The sequence below is a fragment of the Lissotriton helveticus genome, chromosome 5_1 (genome assembly GCF_964261635.1).
Source record: "Lissotriton helveticus chromosome 5_1, aLisHel1.1, whole genome shotgun sequence".
Taxonomy (NCBI): Eukaryota; Metazoa; Chordata; class Amphibia; order Caudata; family Salamandridae; genus Lissotriton; species Lissotriton helveticus.
The window spans coordinates 713,180,734-713,203,238 of NC_136065.1; the positions used below are offsets into that span (position 1 = coordinate 713,180,734).

The 22,505-nt window shown below is 41.1% G+C and overlaps 1 protein-coding gene across 1 annotated transcript in view; it reads right to left on the bottom strand.

Moving 5' to 3' along the window:
- Nucleotides 1-22,505, bottom strand: part of TLL2 (tolloid like 2) — a 2,328,887-nt gene that overhangs the window by 1,073,147 nt on the left and 1,233,235 nt on the right. The window contains exon 7 of the mRNA XM_078643121.1: nucleotides 17,873-17,978. Within this exon, the coding sequence (XP_078499247.1) occupies nucleotides 17,873-17,978 (106 nt within the window). The remainder of the gene's footprint in view (nucleotides 1-17,872; nucleotides 17,979-22,505) is intronic.

Genomic DNA, 22,505 nt, shown 5'->3' on the forward strand with positions numbered 1-22,505 from the left:
CAATTGTCACTGGTACAAAAAGACCTGTTCATATTAATACTTTGTATGTGGGTTCTTGTGACAGTCATAGGTACTCGTGAAGGCAGGGCTTTTGCACTGCACTGACCATCCCCTACCTTTCTAATGTGTTTTAGATTCATTAGAAAAAATGAGCAGTGCTTAATCCTACTCTCTACCTCAAAGTACACCTGCCCCTCAACTCCTCAAAGGAAGGAAGGGTTAGCACCACACACTTTATAAGTTATCACCGTTTTGACTGCCTCTAAGGTGATATAAAGAGTATGTTATCACAGCTGTATGACTTTCATTCAAATGATATGAACTACTAAGAGGTCCTTGTTTCTACTGATCACTCCCTCGTGCAATCGAGTGCCCTACCATCTATATTGCACAGGTTTAGACCATTGGTTGAGACTATTGCTATTATAGTAGACAGTTGCACTTTGCAACTAATTCAGTAATACCAAAAATTTAACCAAATACAAAACCTAGCTAAATCGGCATGGAGATTGATATGATGTCAGTCAATTGTTCAAAGTAATCCGAGGTTAATTTAAGAAAATTGAAATGAGAAAGTCAGTTCATTTAAGAAGAGTCATGCTAAAGCATTGGCGCAACAGCTGGAAAATGTTAACATCTGACTGCCAGTTCCTCCTACTTAAAGACAAGCTGCTCCACGTTTGAACATTTAACACCCCAAATGGTTAAACAAGAAACCACAGCTATTTATAATGAAAACAGCATCAGAACTCCATAATGTAATTTCTACTAAGAATCCAAACATTGTTATAATTTGTATGATCCACTGTTAACACATTGGATGCTGTATGAAAGACCTGTGCTTTTGCCTGCAGACAGCTTCAGCGCAAACCATGGTCCATTCTCGATTTAACTGCACACTCTTGAAACTAGGGTATCTCGAGACCCCTTGGCTAAACCAGATCTCCAGTAAGCATGTATTAAATATGCATAATTATTGGATCAATTACATATTATTGATTACTGTACATATTTGCATAAAACAAACACAGAATCAGATAGACCAGGTACCTTATTAGCACGGATCCTGAGGAATGCCATTCCCCCACTCCTATAACTGCAATATGGAGGTCCCAACATACTAAAGCTGTTACACAAACGGACATTAATGTAGCCTTTTATGAATATTACAAAGCATTATTTACTGCCCCACCACAGATTGATCACTCAGAAATTACCACATATCTGGACTCACTAGAACTGCCGCAAGTATCTGACGAGAACAAATAAATGCTAACCGCTAAATGCTATGCCGTGGTGCCGCCATTAGAGGTGGGAGTCCCTCAGGGCTCAATTTTGAGCCCGACTCTTTTTAACATCTTTATGGCCCCCCTGGCGGAGTCGTTTGGCGCCCAGATCGTGTCATATGCCGATGACACCCAGCTCCTGTTCACTTGTGATAAGGGGTCTGACTTCGATGGGGAGAGCATCAAAGGCTGCCTGGGGGCGGTGTTTAAATGGTTCCAGCAAAACAGCCTGAAGTGCAACTCGGATAAATCAGAGGTGCTATTTTTTGGCTGCCTGCAAGATCCTAGGTGGCAGTATTGGTGGCCTGTGGACATGTTCCCTCCGTTGGCTGCTTCTTCCATGGCCAAGAACCTTGGAGTAAAGATTGATAATGGTTTGTCGTTGAAGCCCCAGATTCTTGGCCTAGTAGGGAAATGTTTTGGCCTCCTTAAGATGCTCCGAAAATTCCTTCCTCTGCTTTCGCAGGTACATAGGAAAGTTACAGTGCATGCATTAATTGGGTCTCGCCTTGACTATGCCAACGTCCTGTACCTTGGATTGTCAGAGTATCTTCTCCAACGCATGCAAGTAGTCCAAAACTCGGCTGCGCGAGCCGTCTTTGGCCTCCAGCGGAGAGCCAGAGCTTCTGATCTCTTGAAGACACTTCACTGGCTTCCTATCCGGAAACGAATTGTTTTTATGGCGCTTACTCTTGCCTTTAAGGCTCTCCATGATATCGGTGCTAAATACATCCGAAGACGGTTGGCTTTTTACCAACCTTCTAGATCTCTGAGATCAGCGTCCCTGGCCTTGGCCTCGGTCCCCGTTATCAGGAGAGTGCGGATAGGAGGCCGGTCTTTTAGACGCCTGGCGCCCCTACTATGGAACACCTTGCCGGTGTCTGAGAAAGAATACCAATCTGTTGGCTTTCAGGAAGGATTTAAAATCATGGCTGTTTATCCAGTAGTGCTCATCTCCCATTTACCTGTTTTCTTGTCCGTGTTAGGTCCGAAGCGCCGGGACACTCCTCGGAGTAGCTGAGCGCTATACAAACCCCCCCCTAACATAACATAACATAACATAACATAACATAACTGATCCTATAACAATAGTGGAGATAAAAGCAGCAATTAGAGACCACCCTAAGAACAAAACCCAGGGGTTGGATGACCTCCCTGCAGAATTTTATGCAACTTACATACAACAATTGGCCCCACAACTTTATAAATTATACAAGGAAGCTTTTAAAAATGGTGCATTCCCCCCACCCCCTCCACAACACAAGCATTAATAACTTCACTCCCTAAACACGGGAGGGATCACGCTCGGCTAGATTCATATCGTCCGCTCTCATTGCTGAATACAGAGTTTAAGATTTTAAGTACAATTCTAGCTAACCGCTTACAACCTTTAATACCAAGACTGGTGTATATCGACCAATGCGGTTTTGTCCCCGGGCGCAGTACATCCTTGAAAATACGCAGACTGTGCAACATTATGTTTGCCTGCACTGAGGAGACCTCCGAAGCAGGATGTATAGGATTGGATCTCACTCAAGCGTTTGATACACTGAGCTGGGATTATAGGTTAGCTGCATTATTGAAATTCGGGATCCCGCAGGACTATACTTGCTGGATCCAATTACTATATCATCTCCCCACAGTAAGGGTGCACACAGGATTACACATTTCAGAACCATATCAAATACAGTGAGGCTCAAGACAGGGCTGCCCCCTCTTGCCCATACTGTTCGCCCTCGCCCTCGAACCATTGGCCAATAAACTTTGTGCGTCCTCTAGGGAGAGGGGGATAAACATCAACAGTACCCATCATGCCTTGTCTCTTTATGCAGACAATATTCATTTATCTTCTAGGAAATTGCAGAATAATTTAGTTCCCCTAGCATGCTTGTTTACACAATTCGTACGCATAGCTGGTTTGGCTATTAACTATGAAAAGTCTCAAGCCTTCCCCTTTGGCTCTAATGCAATTGACCTGACTATATCATTTGGACACTTATAGAGAACCATAGCTCATAACAACTTTAAATATTTAGGAATACAGGTTTATAGAACTAAAACAGATCTAATCGAAGGCAACCCACACAAAGCTATCCGCTCCCTGAGAGCACAGATTGCGCTCTGGACCTCGCTTTCTTTTTATCGGTAGTGGGACATTTAGCAATTTCCAAAATGGTTATGTTCCTGCGACTTTTGCACTACTTTGTAAACCTCCCAGTGGTTATCCCTAGAGCTGCATTCACAACTCTGAACACACTCTTGATCTCCTTAATCTGGGGCACAGGTCGAAGGCGCCTGAATTTAGAAAAGTTACACTCATCTGACGCCGGGGGAATGGGAGCCCCTGATTTCTATGCATATTGTTTAGCTTCGCAGCTGCAATGGCTCTCATACTAAGTTGCAGGTTGTAACTTACAGGAAATAGGATATTCAGAGCGAATGTTAGCTCAGGGTACATTACACAGACTGCTCTCTCCGAGCGGAACATTACCACACACAGCTGGTACTCTCCTTAGAACTGCCATTACCTGCTGGAAACAGGCATTAAAATATACAAATATTCTTCCCGCATACGTGCTGAACATTCCATTAATAGGCATTCCAACCACTTTAGGAACACTTACCACTCGTAAGTTAGACCCCGTGGTTGCAAACCAGAGTGACAACAGTACGGGACTTATTTGGCGATAAAATGCTGCTTACACACACTGATTTTGTAAATGAGAGGGGTGTCACAGATTCACTGTTTATGACTTATGAGAGTCTGACACAGTACGTCAAAAAATATTGGGCACCTCATGGTACAGAACCTGACACCCATGAGCTGGTCCATTTAGTGTACCTTATGGGGACTGGCAGTCACTTAACGAGATGTTCTACCGGGGCATACGTACACACTGTCCTACCCCCCCGCTCCGTAACACGTACCAAATGGGAACAGGATATTGACAGGCCATTGTCTGATAAGGGATGGGCAACAATGTTCGAATACCCAAAACAAACCTCCCGTAATGCCCATTTTAAGTTAATTCAATATATGATCACACAAAGAGCGTACTTGACCCCCATAGACTACATGCAATTTTCCCTGCCATCCTACCACACTGTCCTAGATGCCCCGAACAAGACGCAAATTTAATACATATGCTATGGAATTTTCCCATTCTGAGAGCAGAATGGGGGGGGAATAACCACTATTTTAAAGAGGGGGTGGTGAACATGGGATGGCACAGAGTAGAAGCAAGTATACTAGGGCTATATAAAAGATGCAAAGAACTTAAAGTACAAACCAGATTTGCGGACTTAGCTTTAATCCTTGCCAAACAAGGTATCACTAGGAGGTGGAAATCCCCAAGGTCCCCCACAATACTCAGTTGGAAAGAGGAAGTGGAGAGGTGGGATCTGGCAAAGAGTGTGGCGAACCATGTTTGAGGAGAAAAGAGGCCTAAGGAAGGAACCAATCGCTATGAGCTGGGATCAATTATTGGAAACTTTCAAAACATTCAACACTCTTAAGTTATAGATGTTACATTCAGGGTTTCTCCTTTCGCTAGTTCTTTTATTTAAATGTGAACTTCTGCTAGCTAGAATTGATTCACACCTCATTAGTGTGCTTAATCTGGGTCCTAGCCACTGTTAACCTAATAGGAAATTATATGAGGAGGTGGAGACTCGTCAGTAGGGGCGTGGAGTTAATAAATGTTGATTGCTAGTTATTTACCCAGGAAATAGTACAATTGTTACACAAAATGATGTGAAGAGCTGATCTGTTAAAAAGACAACTGTTCAACTGGATACTTATGTGGATGGAACCGTGTCTGTAATATACGTTTACGATGTGTTATGTCTTTTTTCGAGCACTGTTATTATATTACACAAGTTATGGTTATGTTATGGTGAAAATAGAATTTCTGTATTTCTTCCACCGGTACTGAAACTGGAGAAAATCAATAAAGTTTATTTTAAAAAAAAAAAACATGGTCTATTCTAGAAGAAAATGAAAGGTTCACATACAGTACATATGCTCACTCACTGTGGACAGTGCATTAGAGAAACATGGTGAGTCAATCACTACTCTGTAAATCCGAATTACACAGTCAACAGTACATTCTGTAACCGGTGTGGTTAATGTTTGCACTGTCTCATGCACACATACTTCTAAAAAAGATGCTTTGTTCATTTTCCCATTGTAACTCAACAAAGAATCTGCAACCACATACAATGAAGCTATCCCACCTGAATTTGAAATCATCAATAAAAATTGTACTTACAAAATTGGATGATACCTAGCAAGTATACATAAACAATTACTAACAAGCATTTGCAATGCAATAGGTCTCGCATTATTAAAGTTTGAGCTATTGGTGTTGCATTATTTAGCAATGCCAATAGCTCAAACTTTAATAATGCGAGACATATTGCATTGCAAATGCTTGTTTTTACTACCTGTTGTCATACAAAGACCTACATCATTGCAGGCAAAGAGTATCAGGGTCTACGGTGAGAAGACCAAGTGTTGCCAATCGAGCAGCAAATCACAGAAAGAGTCAGAGCTGTAAAAACTGAACTTGGCATATAATATACTATTACTCCCTACCAAGGCCCAGCACTAAATAGGACTTCTGCGTTCAATCCTTCCCTTATAAATGTCTTATGCCAATGTGCTGTGCCGGGCTCTTTCATGGCATTAATGGGCTTTAGATAGGCTAAAGTCCAGTGGTGAGAACTCTTGCGATTCACCAAGGCCCACATCAGAGCAAGGACAGTGCCATGGCTTGCCGTAAATGCTGCACTCGCTTGCAGTTCAATGCAAGCAGCACAGTAGATACTACATAACATGACACCAAAAACACCTGGTAAACTATTACCAGGGACGTGTGCACCACACGGGTTTCTATGAAACAGAAGTTGATATAAAACTAACTATGTCGTTGCTATGCTCCAACTGCTAAAGGAAGTAAGAACAATTTTATCCAGCAGTTTCGAAGACATCAGTCACTTAAACATTCAACAGCACTTAGATTATCATGACAGCCGGTCACAGCCTAAACATCACCACCTTAACAACAATAAATACGTGTTATTAAACAACGTATTTATTATTTATTTATTGACCTCTGCGAGATGAAATATCTACCTTGGTGGGATAAGTACCTTTGATCTGACAGGTACCCACGAGCAGACACTTTTACTTGCACTGCTTCAGTTTATCTAGTACCAACACTACAACTCCTAGAATGTATTTATTTGTTAAATGAGCGTACAGAGCTAGATAGAAGACATCTGGTAATGTACTAATAATGTCTCGTTAACCAACCCTAATAATGCACGAGGGCTTTAAATTTAGGGGCGCACAATGCTCAAATCCTTAACGCACACCTATAAACAAGTAAATACTCGATTGATCCCCTCATTTTGAGGAGGTAAGTGAGCTGTAATGGTACAGTCCGGGGCATCACCAGCACAGAAACGGCATGCCAGAAATTCGCCTGACTCGCCCGACTCTTAACCTCTCCTGTGGGGTTTCTGTGGGTGGTTGAGCGCCCTCGGTGCACTGCAGAACCATATCATGTGTCGTTGCAGGCATTGCGCTGTCTATAGCCGACCGCCTGCAGCGGAAACCCTATCCACTGACATAATTAAAACATGATCTGATTACCGTCCGCACTGGGTGATTGCGGTCTCATTAACCTTTGAGAGGATCCACCTGAAACCATCTCCCCGGAGGCCAATGTAGCAGGAGGGTGTTGCGTATGACAAGTAAACAGATTGTTTAATTCCCAATTCGGCTCCTCCCTCATCACTTAAGCAGGTTCTTCACTGCTCAGGAGACTCTTCATTTTCAATTTCATACATTTGAAGTTGAGTGGGGCTTTTTGTTGTGGCACGACACCTAACGCTCCCTCGCTAGGCGCTAGTCTTACACTTTGAAGCAGAATCGCGAAGAAAGATGAGATCGGGGAGATAACTTGATTGTTTGAGGCTTGAATCCTAGCCGCCTCGCCTGACATACCTGTGTGCTCCTGGGCGACTAGGTTTTTTCTCTTTGCTTTAATTCCTTAAACTACCATACTTGCTACACGCATGTATTCACCACACTATCATATTTCATTTATATCAAAAGCCCCCAATTCTTATTCGTGGGAACTCCCTCACATCCAGCCCTGTCAAGATTTCTGCGGTGAGAAATGTGCTGCGCCTTGATTGTGTGAGGGCGAGGGACGTGGTGTCAGTGATGCTAATTGTGAGCAACCTCTCGTGCAGGTGGTCTGAGAGAAGTGCTCAAAGGAACCTGGAGATAGTTACTAGGCTAGTGTGTCACAACAGCAGCTTTTCACTGACCTATGTGTGCAGCCACCGCTGGGTTGCAGACTCGCCTCTGTGCATGTTTACCTTGCAGCTGCGTCTCTTTCAGTTGTGAAGCCGCTTGTCCTGTGAAGGTGTAGCGTGCACCTTTCACTGCCCGATAGAGAGGGTGGGACCTCCATCGGAGTCTCTTCAGAGAGAGGACCACAAACTATCAAAGGCTGCTTCACCCCGACATGTAATCCGAGAAACTAGGGCAAAGGCCGTTATAACCTACATACTGTACCGTGGGAACGCAGCAGTGGGAATCTGCATTTTAATTAGATGTATGGAGTAAATCACGTGGCGCGTTTCATCAGGACTGCATTGTTTAAGAGTTATTCATGATCAAGGCGGGTTTTGAAGCGGAAACTTTCCCGCAGTGTGACAAGGCGCAGTGTGACCCAACGAAAGCGATGCTCCCTCAAGTGTGTGTGGAAAATGCCCAAGTGCAGCAAAAACACACAATGAAAGATGCTGAATTTGTAAACTAATAAAGAAGTTATTTAACAACGTCACCACGTAACTTGGAAGCAAACACTTTAAGCGTATTTCCCTTATTTTCACTGTGATATACCTTGAAGCGTTGCTTTTATATGCTCAGTATTATCCATTCTATGTATAAATCAGTAGAAACAAGCGGCACAGAAAGTGATCGCGAAAGCGATCGCTATTGTAAAAACCAAAAAACATGCACGCGAGTGGTGCGCCCATGCCACTGCGAGCCATATGTCTTCAATCATCGCGCCTGTGTCTGGGCACGATAATTGAAGACATACAGGCTTTGGTGCGCGTAACAGACACCAATAGGCCATTGGCGGAGCAATGCGCCTGCCTTTGGCCTATTGCGTGCTATGGTTAAAAAAACACGCACGCAAATCCCAATAGCGGAACTCAAAAGGAATAGCACACGCACACGCGTGTGCGATTCCAGGGTCCGTTTTCAAACCCCGGACAAAAGGGCTCGCCTGCGTGAGCACTGCTGCGCAGTGCATCACGAGGGGCGAGCCCTAAAAATAACACATCTGAAACTACAGCATTGAGGACTGTGAATTCTAGATTATAAGTTGTGAACCCACTTGAAGACTCACTTATTCCTTCCTGTTAATATAAAGACCACCACCCAGCAAAACAAGTTATTAAGTTGTCTTACACGATCCAGTTCCCAAAACGTTTCTGAACCATTCCAATGTATACATTAAATGAGACTTACATGTGGTTGGACAAGGATAATCAAACTAAAGCTATCACAACCAAGCCCGAGGCCATCAACCGGCAACAAATTGTTTTTGCTCAACTCGAGCCACTGTATACACTCTGGATGCCTTACTTCCTCCTTGGGGATAGGCCGCAGTGCCTGATAACTCCTCAGTAATCTGGAGCAACCAGAACATCATTATCTTGAAGGTCAACAAACCTATGAATGACAGCAACACTTCAAATACAGCAACACCACCAAGAACAAATACATATACAATTGGAAAAACTAGAACTTAAAATATTAACTACAATCCTAAAGTAACTAGTATAAACATCTACAATTGGATGTCCACTGAATGGGACAACCAGGTACTAATAAAGGCCACATCCAGGGTTAACCTCACAAAGAAAACCAAATGACAATATCAAAAAAATGAAAAATACAAGTCAACATACTATAACTCAGGTGTACAAAAACCAAAAGATGAAAAACATCAAATCATTCAACTTCACTATAAGAGAGCCACCAAGACCACAAAAGAAAACACCATTCCACATGGATAACAGAAGCTAACCTCCCTTCTAAGGAACTCCACAAGATCCTAGCAAATTCGGTAATCCTAGATGGCAAAACAAAGTAATATCACAATCACAAGCTTTCAGCAACAAAATCTCCTTGAAAATGCACTCAATAACAAACAGACTATCAGGATCAGCATCAGACCCCAACACTTCATTAAAAAAAACAAAATCTGTAAAATATCCCGAGCACAACCCAGAGCTTACTCAACAATTCATTGACACTAGGCTCACTTCTAGCCAAACTGAAAACCTCCTACATTAGACGACTTTTCAAAAAGAAAAACCTTGACTACAGACTTTTACTTAGGGTGGTCTTCCCCCAAACATTTTGTCTGCACTCATTTGCTAATTTCTTTTGTTGGCCTTCAGACTCTGCACTATCTACCACTGCAAACCGATGCTAAAGGGCTTGTGCTCTCTCATTTAACCTCAGAGAAATTGGCTTACCCTAATTGGAACATTTCATTTACTTTTAAGTCCCTAATAAAGTGGTACTACATGTACCCAGGCCTGTAAATTAAATGCTACTAGTGGGCCCGCAGCACTGATTGTGCCACCCACACAAGTAGCCATTCAATCTTGTCCATTGCAGCCTGTATGTGCAGTTGTTACCCTTTTTTAATGGTAAAGTCTGATTTTAAATCAGAATACTGAAAATTACAGTTTTAGAAAGTTAACAAACAGCACAATTACCAGTACTGATACACTTTCGCACTCTCATTTCAATTTGTGGTCACACGTATAAGTATTATAATAGCCATTTATTTTATATATTTATTTTTTTGATTTTTGAATTCCCCAAAAATCTCTTTGAATAAAATGTGACTTCTTTAAATTGTACTTATGCTAGACAAACATATACTAACATATTCAAATGACAAACAAATATTTAAAAGTGCATCAATACAAAACAATTCACATGTAAAAAAGAATTTTTAGACAATTATATACACAAAAACACTTTAAAGGTTATCTTTTCTTTGCTCAAGTTCTCACTTTTAACATGCCCTAAGGAGCTTAATATCTTTTTGTTAATTTGTCGCTACCAACCAACTGGGCCATGTCCAAACAGTGCTTCCACAGAACTCAGGGAGAATCAACTGCTCCTATGCCACTGAAAATTATATAAACTCCAAGCTCCACTAGTTTTTATTTGAAATGCACTTGTTTGATCAAAACTAAGTAATGACATGTTTCGAACGCTTTTTGTTATGGGTTCTCCTCAGGACTCAGGACATATGAGCAGGGTAAAAATAAAATGAACGGAAAATCATTTGTTACCTTTCTCTGCACAAACCAAACTCCAAGACACACACATAACTTTTCTCATAACATATTACCTCTTGCATTGTGTCATTCACATTCCCTACTTTCACCATAGGGCTTAGTTCTCTCCTAACCCCATTGTTTAGCTAGGGTTTCCCCTAATAAATTATAAAGCATACCGACTTAAATCACGCAAAAAAAGTCACAATAATTCTAAAAGCCTTGATTGCAAGACAGCTCACTTATTCCAAATGGGATATTTCCATCAGAGAAATCAATCTAAATTCTATACGTTAAGAAAACCTCTGTATCAATAAAAGCTTGTTATAAAATTTGCATCTATTAAGAATGCGCAAAATTCAAAAGACAATCTCATCTGGTTAGCCTATGGGCACAGTTTTTTAAACATTTACAAAAACCCAGAAGTCAGGTTATATTAAACTACCTGCTTTCCTGATTTGCAACAACGTTTTTTCAGTTTATTTTTATAACCTGATGCCTGTAAAGCTGCCTCTTATCACTGTGCTTCGTGATGTGCCAATCACTGTCAGTGCGTCTTCCTAAACAACAAGAGCTAACCTAACAACATATCTTCTTTTAGAATCCTTTTTCAAGAGCTTCCTGCTGAAGTTTATTGTTCTGTTTCTCGAATGGCTTGATGTGCCACACACATTTAAAAATGACTATCAGTATTGGCAGCTTCACTGGCATGGCAGGGGGTGTGGTCATGAGTGCTTATGTACATATGGCCATGTAGGACTATTTCAGTCCACATTCACCTTTTGTATCAAAAAACTTTATGTTGAAAAAGACTTTACTAACAAAAGTGACTAACGCTCCATTTTTCAAAGTTGTTTTTCCTGAGGGTTGAAACCCCAAAACCAGTCCTAGGATGCTTGTTTCCAGTCCAAGGAGGACCTGGCCTGGCAGTTCGGGCTGCACTGTTTCCATTGGGCGCAGGGTCAAGACTGATTTGCATATGGCTGGGTTCAAATTGGAATGGGGAGCAAACAAAATGATGGATTTAGGCCCAGATCTCTGTACTGGTGGGAATGCATGGCATTGTTCTGCATTCTGTCCATCAATTGTTCTTGTTATATTTGAATAATGTAAGACCTTATTTCTGTTGGTTTGGAATGTAGTGTAGTCATTAGTTGTCCATTTGCTGCAATCACTTCTACATCCAGAAATGGAATCTTGGTGGAGTCCTGATGTAAACTGAACTTAATGTCTGGTGTTGTTTTATTGAGCCAACAATGGAATTGATGAATTGTATTGTCCAAATGAAAACAATGTCAATGATGAATCGTACCCATTTTGAAATTTGATGATGGAATGGATTGTTCTGAAAAACTATACAACACGGCTAGCTCCGGTGCACAGGTACATCCCATGGCTGTCCCCTTTACTTGGAAGAAAAAGTCATCAACATATTTAAAACAGTTCTTTTTGAGTGCAAATATCGCCAAGTCTATGATGAATTTAGCAGGGACCTGAAGTAGTCTAGGTCTTGTGTCCAAAAAACATTCAACAGCCGCCAGTCCATCTTCTTGTGGTATCTGAGTAAATTAATAAACAACGTCAAACATGACAAGTCTCTGGGTTTGTATTACAGAACTCTGATCCTTCAATTTTAATAATAAAGTCCATGGTATATCTTAAGTATGTAGGGACTCCTTTTAGAAATGGTTTAAGGAACACATCTACATACTTATCTATCGGTGCTAGCACAGAGTCACATCCAGAAACTATAGGGTGTCCCGGGGTAGTCGTTTGGTTTTTGTGCACTTTTGTGAGAAAATATACTGGTATACATAGAATTGATTTTTTTAAAGAACTCATACTCCTTCGGTCCAATGAGGCCTTGGTGAAAACCCTGTTTCAGTATTTCCACAATTTCTCCCTGAATCTATTTTGTGGGATCTCCTTGCATTTTCTAAATAACATTCTGTATTTACTAGTTATTTCTCCTTTTTTATAATCCTGTGTAGACAAGATAATGACTGCACCCCCTTTGCCCTCAGGCTTCATTACACTGTCAGGAATACTTTTTTAATGTAGTCAACCCTTCCCTTTGTTCACAAGGGACATTATATTTCACATAGTTTTTTTTCTTATCCATATCTTAAATGGCTGATAGTACTGCATGTTCAAAGGTTAATACCTCCTTAGGAATTGTATTTGGTGACAGACAAAAATATGATTTGTTTCTAAAACCTGTTATTTCTTTATTTGGCGCAAAATCTTTATCTAGACAAAATGCTTTTAATTGAGTTTTCCTACACAATTCTAAGACTTCTTTCTTCCTTTTCACAAAGTCAGTTTTCCTTGTTGGTACAAAGGAGAGACCTTTTTCTAAAACACTTTCTTCAGCTTTTGCTAATGGTCTGCTCGAGAGATTGAAGATAGAAAAGGTCACTGGTTAATATAAAACTGTTGTCTTGTCATTTCCCACAGTTGGTTTGTATACCTGTTTCTTCCTTGTCCTCTTTGACGGCCTCTTCCTATAAAAAGAAGAGGAGGATGATGGTTGATCTCTTATCTGTTGGTTCTGGTTTGAAGGACCTTTTCCTGGTATCTGATTCACCTGCTGAGGGCAAAGAAGTGTCGGAAAAGAAGATACATTTCGCTTTATTTTGCCTGATGTTCTGGCAAAAAATCTCCTTGACTCAGGTCTTAAGTAGAAATCCGGTTCTAAATAAGGATAGACTGCTTCTAAATTGAAATTATTTTCAAATTTAGAGCTTTTTTGGTTTACGGTGAAATTGTTAAACCCTGCAATTTCCTTTTCAATGTATTTACGTTGGTTATTGATTGCTTGTCATTGATTTCATTTTCAAGGTTCTGGATCTCTTCCAGTTGTTGTTCTGACAATCTTTGCGCTATTTCAATTTTCAATACAATCAGGTCCCTACTACATTTTGTACCAATGCAACTATAGCCTTTTTTATATAGTGAGAACTTGAAAAGAACAAATCCACGTATATCGGTATTATATTTACTCCAAAAAGTGCACAAAACCCAAACAACTCCCACAGGACGCCATTTAGTTTCTGGATGTGACTCTGTATTTCAACTGATAGCTAAGTATGTAAATGTGTTCCTTAAACCATTTCTGGAAGGAGTCCCTTCACACTTTAGATATCACAAGATAATGGACTGGCTGCTATTGAGTGTTTTTTTAACAAAAGACCTAGACCACATCAGGTCCCTACAAAATTCATCACAGACTTGGCAAGATGCAGCGTGACGCAATTCAACATGGGACATTAAAGCACTCGCAGCTCCTCATTGGAACCAACGCTGTGCAACTCGATGCACGATCTCTTACCGCTCCTCGGAACTGATGCTGCGTGATATAATGCCTCACATCAAGGACCAAAGGACCAAAGGTATAATTCTCAGCGGGCCTAACCTGGTCCCTGTACCCGGCATGCACTCCATCGTGAGCAGCCTGAACATCTTACTTTGACGCAGTACGACGTGACCAGATAACCATACTTGGCACGTTGTGCTTTTAGGCACTATTTTTACTGAAGCCTTTAAAATGGAATATCTCTGGTTCTACTGAATGGATTTTAATTATTTTGGTCACATATGTATTACATTGTACTCTATTTTCCAAATTGGTATAGGATTGTTCTTATGTTGTGTTTCCGATTTATTATTGTTTAAGTGATGCATAAATACTTTACAAATTGGCTCTAAATTAAGCCTGACTGACTGATCCCCTCCCGAATCCAGAAAGACCATCACCCATGCACTCTTCACAAGCAGACTGGACTACAGGAACGCCCACTACGCTGGAATCAACAAACCCTGCTACGCAAACTCCAGAGCATGCAGAACACCGCTGCCAGACACGTCCTCAGCATCCCATGACAGGATCACATCATCCAACACCTGTGTGACCTCCACTGGCTCCCCATCCTTCCAAGCTACTCACCCACACCTACAAATCCCTCGACAACACCGGATCAAAATACCTCAATGAAAGAGTCTCCTTCCACGTACCCAAAAGAAACCTCTGTTCCGCCGACCTCACCCCAGCAGAAACCCCATGCATCAGCAGAACCAGAGCGGGTGGAAGAACCTTCTCCTACGTCACAGCAAAGGCCTGGAATGAGGTCCCGATCAACATCAGACGCTCCCCCACCCTACACACCTTCAGGAAGAGCCTCAAGACCTAGTCCTTTGGCTGACTCGGAGCTGCTTCCCCTCCCCCAGCACCTTGAGACCCTCAAGGGTGATTAGCACGCTTCACAATTCCCTTGATTGATTTGTGACAAGCTACTAGTGAAGTAAGCACTGGGTAATTTAGTGACCTTTTATGCTTCACCCTGACAGGGATTGTTGTTGCTTGAGAAGGGCAGAAAGCCCCCTCAACCAGCAAACACAAAGAAATACCTAATGGCCGTTTCCCAGAGCAAATATGTAAAAGAGCACAGTTTACTTCATTTTCTAAGTTCACAGAGGAAAATAACTAAGAGCAACAAACCAGTATAAGTCAGTCATCATTTTCATTTGGGGTGAGCTAACACTCACCATGGACAAGAACGGAGAGACCTCACTTTTAGACCCATCAGCAACATCTGTCACAGTCCATCACGACATGTTACTAAAATCATCTAAGATGGGTTTTCTCCTTCCTCAGGCAAAGATGAAGCGTAGTATACCTACCATCTTTCACATCAGCTTCTCATACCCATCACAGAGGTCCACATTGGGAAAAATCATATGTCCCTTTTATTTAACATATACCCAATTACCTTACCAGGACTGATTATATCATTCATCCTCACCTGTTGAAGCTATGTAGCGGACACATACATCATTCTAGGAATGGATGGGTCAGAAAAACACTACAACTCAAAACATGATAGCTGACTTAGCACCATAAATGCATTGATGATGAGTGATCACCGAAAGCACAATAATGCAAAGACAGAGATCATGACTTGTAGGCAATGACAAAAATACCATACAGCCCAAGGAGCGTGAGGCCCCTTCGGCAACACCAAGAGAAGTAGGAAACCTATGGGTAAAGATGGAATCACACCTAGTCTCAAAACCACATAAACAAGGTCACAAAAACCACTTTATACATAATGGAAACACTATGTGGCATATACCCATTCCTTGAATACTAACAAAAGCTAAATGTTATCCTCACACATGGAATTTCCAACCTTGATTATGGCATCAACTTAGTTTGGTGCCCCCAGTTTTATTATATGCAAAATACAACTAATTTATAATGCTGCTGCAAGACTTTATCTACCTGTAGCTAGAAGAGCAATAATAATGGCACTCTCCATTGCCCACAGAACATCCCCCCCCCTTCAAGGAAAGGGACCACTAGGACCACAAGCTAAATTCAACTTATACAAACATACTAAATAGATCACTGTGCTCCGTGCGTGCAACAAGGATCGTCATACCATCTTACTCTAAGAAGTCCACATACAACATTGCTTTCTCAATACAAGCTCTGGAATTCACTCCCAGCCAAGATTCAAAGCATTCAGGAGCATGAACTTTCAAAAGAAAGTTGAAAACATTGCTATTTCCAAGATAACAACATCATGCCAATCCTGGGTTTTAACCCAGAATAATAATTACACCTTCAACTACAATCAACAGTCCATGGATATGGAACACCACAACCAGCACAACACCTTTTATGTCCAGGTAAGTGATGAAGAGTTGGCCCTTGTCCAGTTTGGGTATTATACAGTATTGTCAGTTCATATACAACGCTCCTGGTCTGTATTAGTACTAATACAATAACATACAAGCTGGATTATATATACCTAATACTACTTCACCCTCTTACAATCACCTAAGGCAGTTGTGCTATGGGTCATGCCCTTCACCTAGTACTGTAACTGTCCACAGCAGTAAACCAGCCATCATTAACTGAACAGACATGGAATAAATTAAGAGATCAGCAACATACTGCTGGCCAACGGAGGATTCTAATTTAGTCCACCACTGCAGGTTCCTATTAATTATATGCTGTGACTGATTCTAGACATCTCACTATGACAGTCAGTTATGGGATGATAGTACCAGTCCATCTCAACGGATCTTCCCACCATCTCTTCATCCAAACTAAGCCTGCTCCGGAAGATTAACTTAAAATAAAATATCTCAAAATGGAACACCCAGTACAGTAACCAGTCTAATAAAAACCTTAAAGGGACTGTCTGAGATTCAAAGCTGCAAGCTTACTGAAAACCCCCAACTGCGCTCCTTTCTCTCACACCTCTTCCTCCATCACACTGCTAATCACTGAAATCCTAACACCATAACTGCACATTGATAGTCATCACACACGACAACAACAAACGTCACACAGGATCAAAAAGCACAACAACCTCCAGCCACACACCCTATATGGTGTAGCATGCTGCCCATGTAGACAAGAGCTTCAGCGCCCCTCTTAGTGTTGCAATACAGTACAATACACATATGTAGAATGGTACTGTGAGAAACCTCACAGTATGTGTTATGAGAAGAGTAATAAGGGAGGTCCTTATTACAGTCACTAAACTCTATGTTATGAGTTGTGCGAATGACTTTTTAAAGGGATCTCTTTTTCACCTTTTGGCCCAGTTGTGGTATTTTGCAGTAATATAATTAGTGGTGAAACTATTTTCTAGCAGTTTGTGTGGCATTTCAATGGGTCAACGGACTTTTAAAATAGTGTAAAATATATATTAAGGCAATGTTTGTCACAATATGTTTAATTGAGTCACTGGTGCCAAACTTAATTACCAAGCCATCAAAAGTGGTAATTAAAAGTGGAAACCATTTTACTGATGCTGCATTTACTTAAGTCGTGAGCAATAGATTTGCAATATCAAAAGTTATCCTTTAAGATCATTTACCGGGAGTTCTATATGTTTGAGTGATTTCATCTATAGACTCAAGGAATACAATGTTATTTCATGCATTTAATTTGAATTCAGCCTTATTCTTGTGCTGTCGATCTCATGATTCCATATTAGTAACATTTTCTTAAGGGCTGTTATACAATCGAATTATAAAATATACGTTAGTGTAGCGGCTGATTCAAAAGATTAGCATCTGTTCAAGTCATAAAATACTTACACATATAGAATAAGTGTAAAAATCATGGGCAATAGCAAGCACTGTAAAGAACTTAAGAGACAACCTTAGATTCCAACCTTGAGAAGGTGTTCCGGGCATAATGCATGATACTGTCGAAGTCGTACGTCTCTCCCAAAGAATTTACTTCACCAGGTTCCATTTTTAAAAAGTTGTACTCCTGACCTGTGGTAAAATACTTAGTTAAATAAACATGCTTTTTCCAAAGTGTTAGAAATGTTTATAACAATTAAACGTACTGATTTAAAAAACTAATCGGAGATCATTAAGAAAAACAGAGTAATTTACAAACCTGGCCAGGAAGAAGACATCACAGTAAGCCACTTCGACTTATTGTGTCATAACTGGCTTAATGAGTGAAGGATTGAACAATCATTGAGCAGGGGGTCGCTCATAGCGGCTGCAAACTCATACCTAACTATGTGCAACCTACCTGTAGTGTAGTTCCTATTATCCCAATAGGCTCTGCGCATTGGAATAATACCTCCAATAGTATAGACCTAGACCAGACGTTAACTAGGTCTTCTATTGTCGATATTAGACTTAAAGTTTTGGGTTTGCCAGCTAGCTCAGAGTTCACTAGAAACTTTCTCGAATAGGCAAGGAGGAGTTGAACCTCCCTGGATAGACAAGAAGGGATTTAGTTTCTGACAACCATAGAACATGACAACTTTGCTCTCCCCTAATCAAGAGTGTATCTCTAGAGTCGTGTGAAAACAAAAGACAACTTATTTTACTCAGTCAGTACGTGCATTCTTAGTTTCACCAGATTGTAGAGAAAAGGAAGAGACGGGCGTGTTCAATAAAAGATGTCATTTATTGATCAGTCTCTTTTCTCGTACAAGAGAAATGGATCGATATTATCGCAATACTTATGGTTAAGTAAAGTGCATACAATAAAAGCAGAATTATAAAATAATACTGTAAAAACATTGATATGGTTTCTAAGCCATACGTTATTTAAAATGGACAGAATATATACATACACATATACATTTAACTAATAGTACTCAACTGGTGCTTCTAACTACGCCTACCCCAGTGTACCTGACCTAAGCCTAATACGTGGGCGGGGATAGAAAGTAGCAGTTTAAGTTAAGTTTGTTTTGCCAAGTGACTGACTCAAGAATTCTCTGCAAGGGGTTATTCAGCTCCGTACCTGAGATCTAGGATGGTTGAGGGATAGTATCTCTCGTCTGAGGTCTCGATATTCCAAGCTGCCTGCAAGGGCTGCTCGGAAGTGCCGGAGCTGGATTTCTCGGCAGGAGAAAGGCAGCGTCTCGTTCTCAGCGCGTCAGGAAGGCGGGGCAGCGCCAGTGGGCTTCGCTCTCTGCTGGGCTTCGGCAAGTCTCGCTGCTCCGATCTCGTCACCACCGCGTGTGTTTGCTTAAGGCAATATCGGTAATATTTATACCTGTAAGGTGCCGAGATTGACGTAAGGATGGACATAGATACGTCAATAAGGATGTCATACGAGCTGGTCGTTAGCACATTCTTTTACTGAAGTTCTCGGTGAAATCAAAACAATGGCCGCAGGGTTTTTCCCAGGTTGTCATAGGTTTGATTTGTTTTGAGAACTCCGTATGCCTTATCAGGGGCTGGAGGAATATTGCTTTTGCCTAATTAGATGGCAAGCGTTATGACCTAATCAGATAACGCGCTCCTGTGCCGTGGTCTGGCGTAATCAGATAACGGTTTCTGCATCATGGGATGGCTGCTAGTTAACTTGTTAACCAGAATAGGGTCAGGAATAGGGGGATCGATACAGAACCTATAGGAATACATCACACCCACTCCACGCTAACTATGGCCATATTTACGAATCTAGGCATAGTAAAACATACTGTAGAGTATCGTGTATACCTTACCACCCCAAAATACACATAATGCATTTTGAAATTATGTAATATACGGGAAAAAAATAGTCACATGTACTATATGCACTAAAGCAGTAGAATAATGCTAAATTAATCACGCATGTATACATTATTAGTAATCGAATATGAGAAGTACACATGAAATGGCTCTTAATACAGAAGAAAAGTTCGAGACCACTTCATCACAGTTCAAAAATATTTATGAACATACCAGCGGGCAGCTAATGTCTATGAAGTTTTTTTAAAAATAGAAATTAGTTCTCTAAGAATAGTTCTTACTTTAAGCAGAAGATAAGTGTCCCGTAAAATTTTAAAAAATAAATATTTTGGGGCTGCTAAAAAAATTGCTGTCCGTGGACTGGAGGAAAAGTTGATCTTGCTACTTTATTATTAAAGTTGAAGGCCAAATTCAAGGTGTCGGGAACGCCGTGTGCTAGCTTGTTCAAGACTCATTATTTCTGCTCTGGTGAGAACATCATATCATTGAGACTGCTGAAAAAGCTGTCAACAGCTTCCTGTGAGAGTTCCACTAACTCGGAAAAGGATGTAACCATGCATTCATGTGCATGATTGTCTCCATTGACGTTTTGAGTAGTATTGCTGACAGAAGGTTGTACCTGATCGATGCTGCTTTCATCTTGATCTTCACTACCCCTTAATCGTAGTGGTGAAGTTTCCACGAATGCCGTCATCAGGATTGGCAGCCGTTGAGGGCAGCACAATGCATGAGCCTTTACCGGACCCAACAATGTTTCTGCATCCATTGGCGCATCCGATTGTAGCGTCAGACAGGTGTCCAACACGCATTCTTCTCCGCACAGCATGCACCTTAATACAGGTAAAACACATCTTTGCCATATCGGCCGAAATGAAAGAAACCAAGTCATGTTCAGGTTAGTCTCAGGATTTTTTATATCCGGTCCCGGTATCCAATGGCTCGGATTGTTTCTTCCCTTGTCGCGGGTGTTTTGTCTGTGACATGGTTTGCCATAACGAAATATAAGGACTAAGAATAGGATTCCTGCAATTAGTCCCAAAATGAGGGGAACTCCTCCAAAAATCGAATGGACGAAGTCTGGAAAAATACCCAGTATGGCTTTGAATGGTGTTAATGCCATCGAAAATACTGTCTTAAATACATTTGAGACTCCACTGGTATCAGAAATATTTAAGATTTCATTCAGGATTTCTGCGAAATGTATGGGGGAATTAGTTGATAGCAATGAGTGAATCTCTGCAGTCGTCCTTGCGACTAGGAGCTCATACGTTTCTTTTGATGACGTGAGCCTGGTCGGCGTCTGAAGAAGCACTGTTTTCATTCTGCTTAAAGTATCAACTCGAATAGAAGTAATTTTCAAGTTCGGCCATGTCCTTGCCTCCCTGTCTGGAAAGGAGCTGGGGAACAATAAGCGTCCACAGCGCATGACCTTCGCAGTCGTACTAACGAGATAAGGAACCCCGGGCAGTAGACTACAACATCTGCGATCCACAATTAGAATGTAACTCCCGTTATAGAGTCTTTTAAAGAATGGTTCTATCTCTGTTGCAGGTGTGCCTAGCTGGTGACATGAAAGGTTATTTGAGTTCCCTTCACAGGCTCCATGCAAACTAATTCCATTACACAGAAGTGTACCGCTTAGTGACCTCGCACAATTATTGCCACTAAGAAACACTTTCTGTCCTTTATTACTGACACATGCATGTGAATAGGGCAAGTTCCATGTTGTCTTAATGTACCCTTTTCCCAATTTTTCGTATATGCCAGCCTGTATATATTTTTGGCAGTATTGAAACCTGAAAGTAGATATCGGAATATTAATTATCCCATGTATTATCCATTCAATGACAGGTCGTTCTGACATTGTCAATGGTAATCTCTCGAGTTTCTCAATGCTCAGGATTGTATAATCAGCACCCTTCTGTGCCATACTGATTTGTTTATCAGTAAGGGTAAAGATATTGAATAGTGACGTTGTGTTGATTAAACGCCAAGGCACATAGCCTGAACGCAGATTTTGTAACGTCCAGCCAAGCTGTACAATAGAACGCAATTGAGACTGACCGTGTTGTAACAACAGTAAGTCTTGCGATATTATGTCGATTGCTGATGACACAATGCTGTCCAATGAAAAGATTCTGGAGGACAGAGTCATTAACCCATTGTCCACTACAGAAAGCGATTTTTCCAAATGAATACGGTCAATTTCCCGTATACTTTCTGCTGTCTCAATTTGAGTTATCTTCCAGGCCTCGTTGTAAGCTGCATATATAGAGGCTGCTATGAAGCGTTTTTGACGCTGTTTGCGCGGTCCCATAATGAAATCACGTAAGTCAGCACCATCAGTAAGTAAAGTTAGGTGTTGCTTAATCTCTGTCAGTGTGGAAGTTTGTAGCCATTGAAGGCAGAGTTTGCCCACACTGTAGGTGGTGATTATCCCTGGGTGTTGTCTTTGGGAATATCTAGGGTCTGGCCTGGTCAATGTGAACCCCTGTGTTTTGTTCAGGAATCTGTCTTGACAGTTATTAGTATCTGTGGGCCAGATCAACCATTGTTTCCAATCAGGATTTGTTCTGTTTTGGTTTAATACAAAGTTTACGTCTATCTCTTCATCTGCAGAGTTATTGTTGTTCATTGTTGGTTTTGGAATAGACGGTTTATTTAAGTCTTTGATTTTGGCTAATCCAAGACAGGTAGTTTGTTGAATAGTTTCATTCAAGAATATAATTTGTTCTGGGATCATGCAGGCTCTAAACAATGATTCTATACCTTGTACTTGCCATTCTTTTGTACCCCAAACACTTTTTACTTCAACAT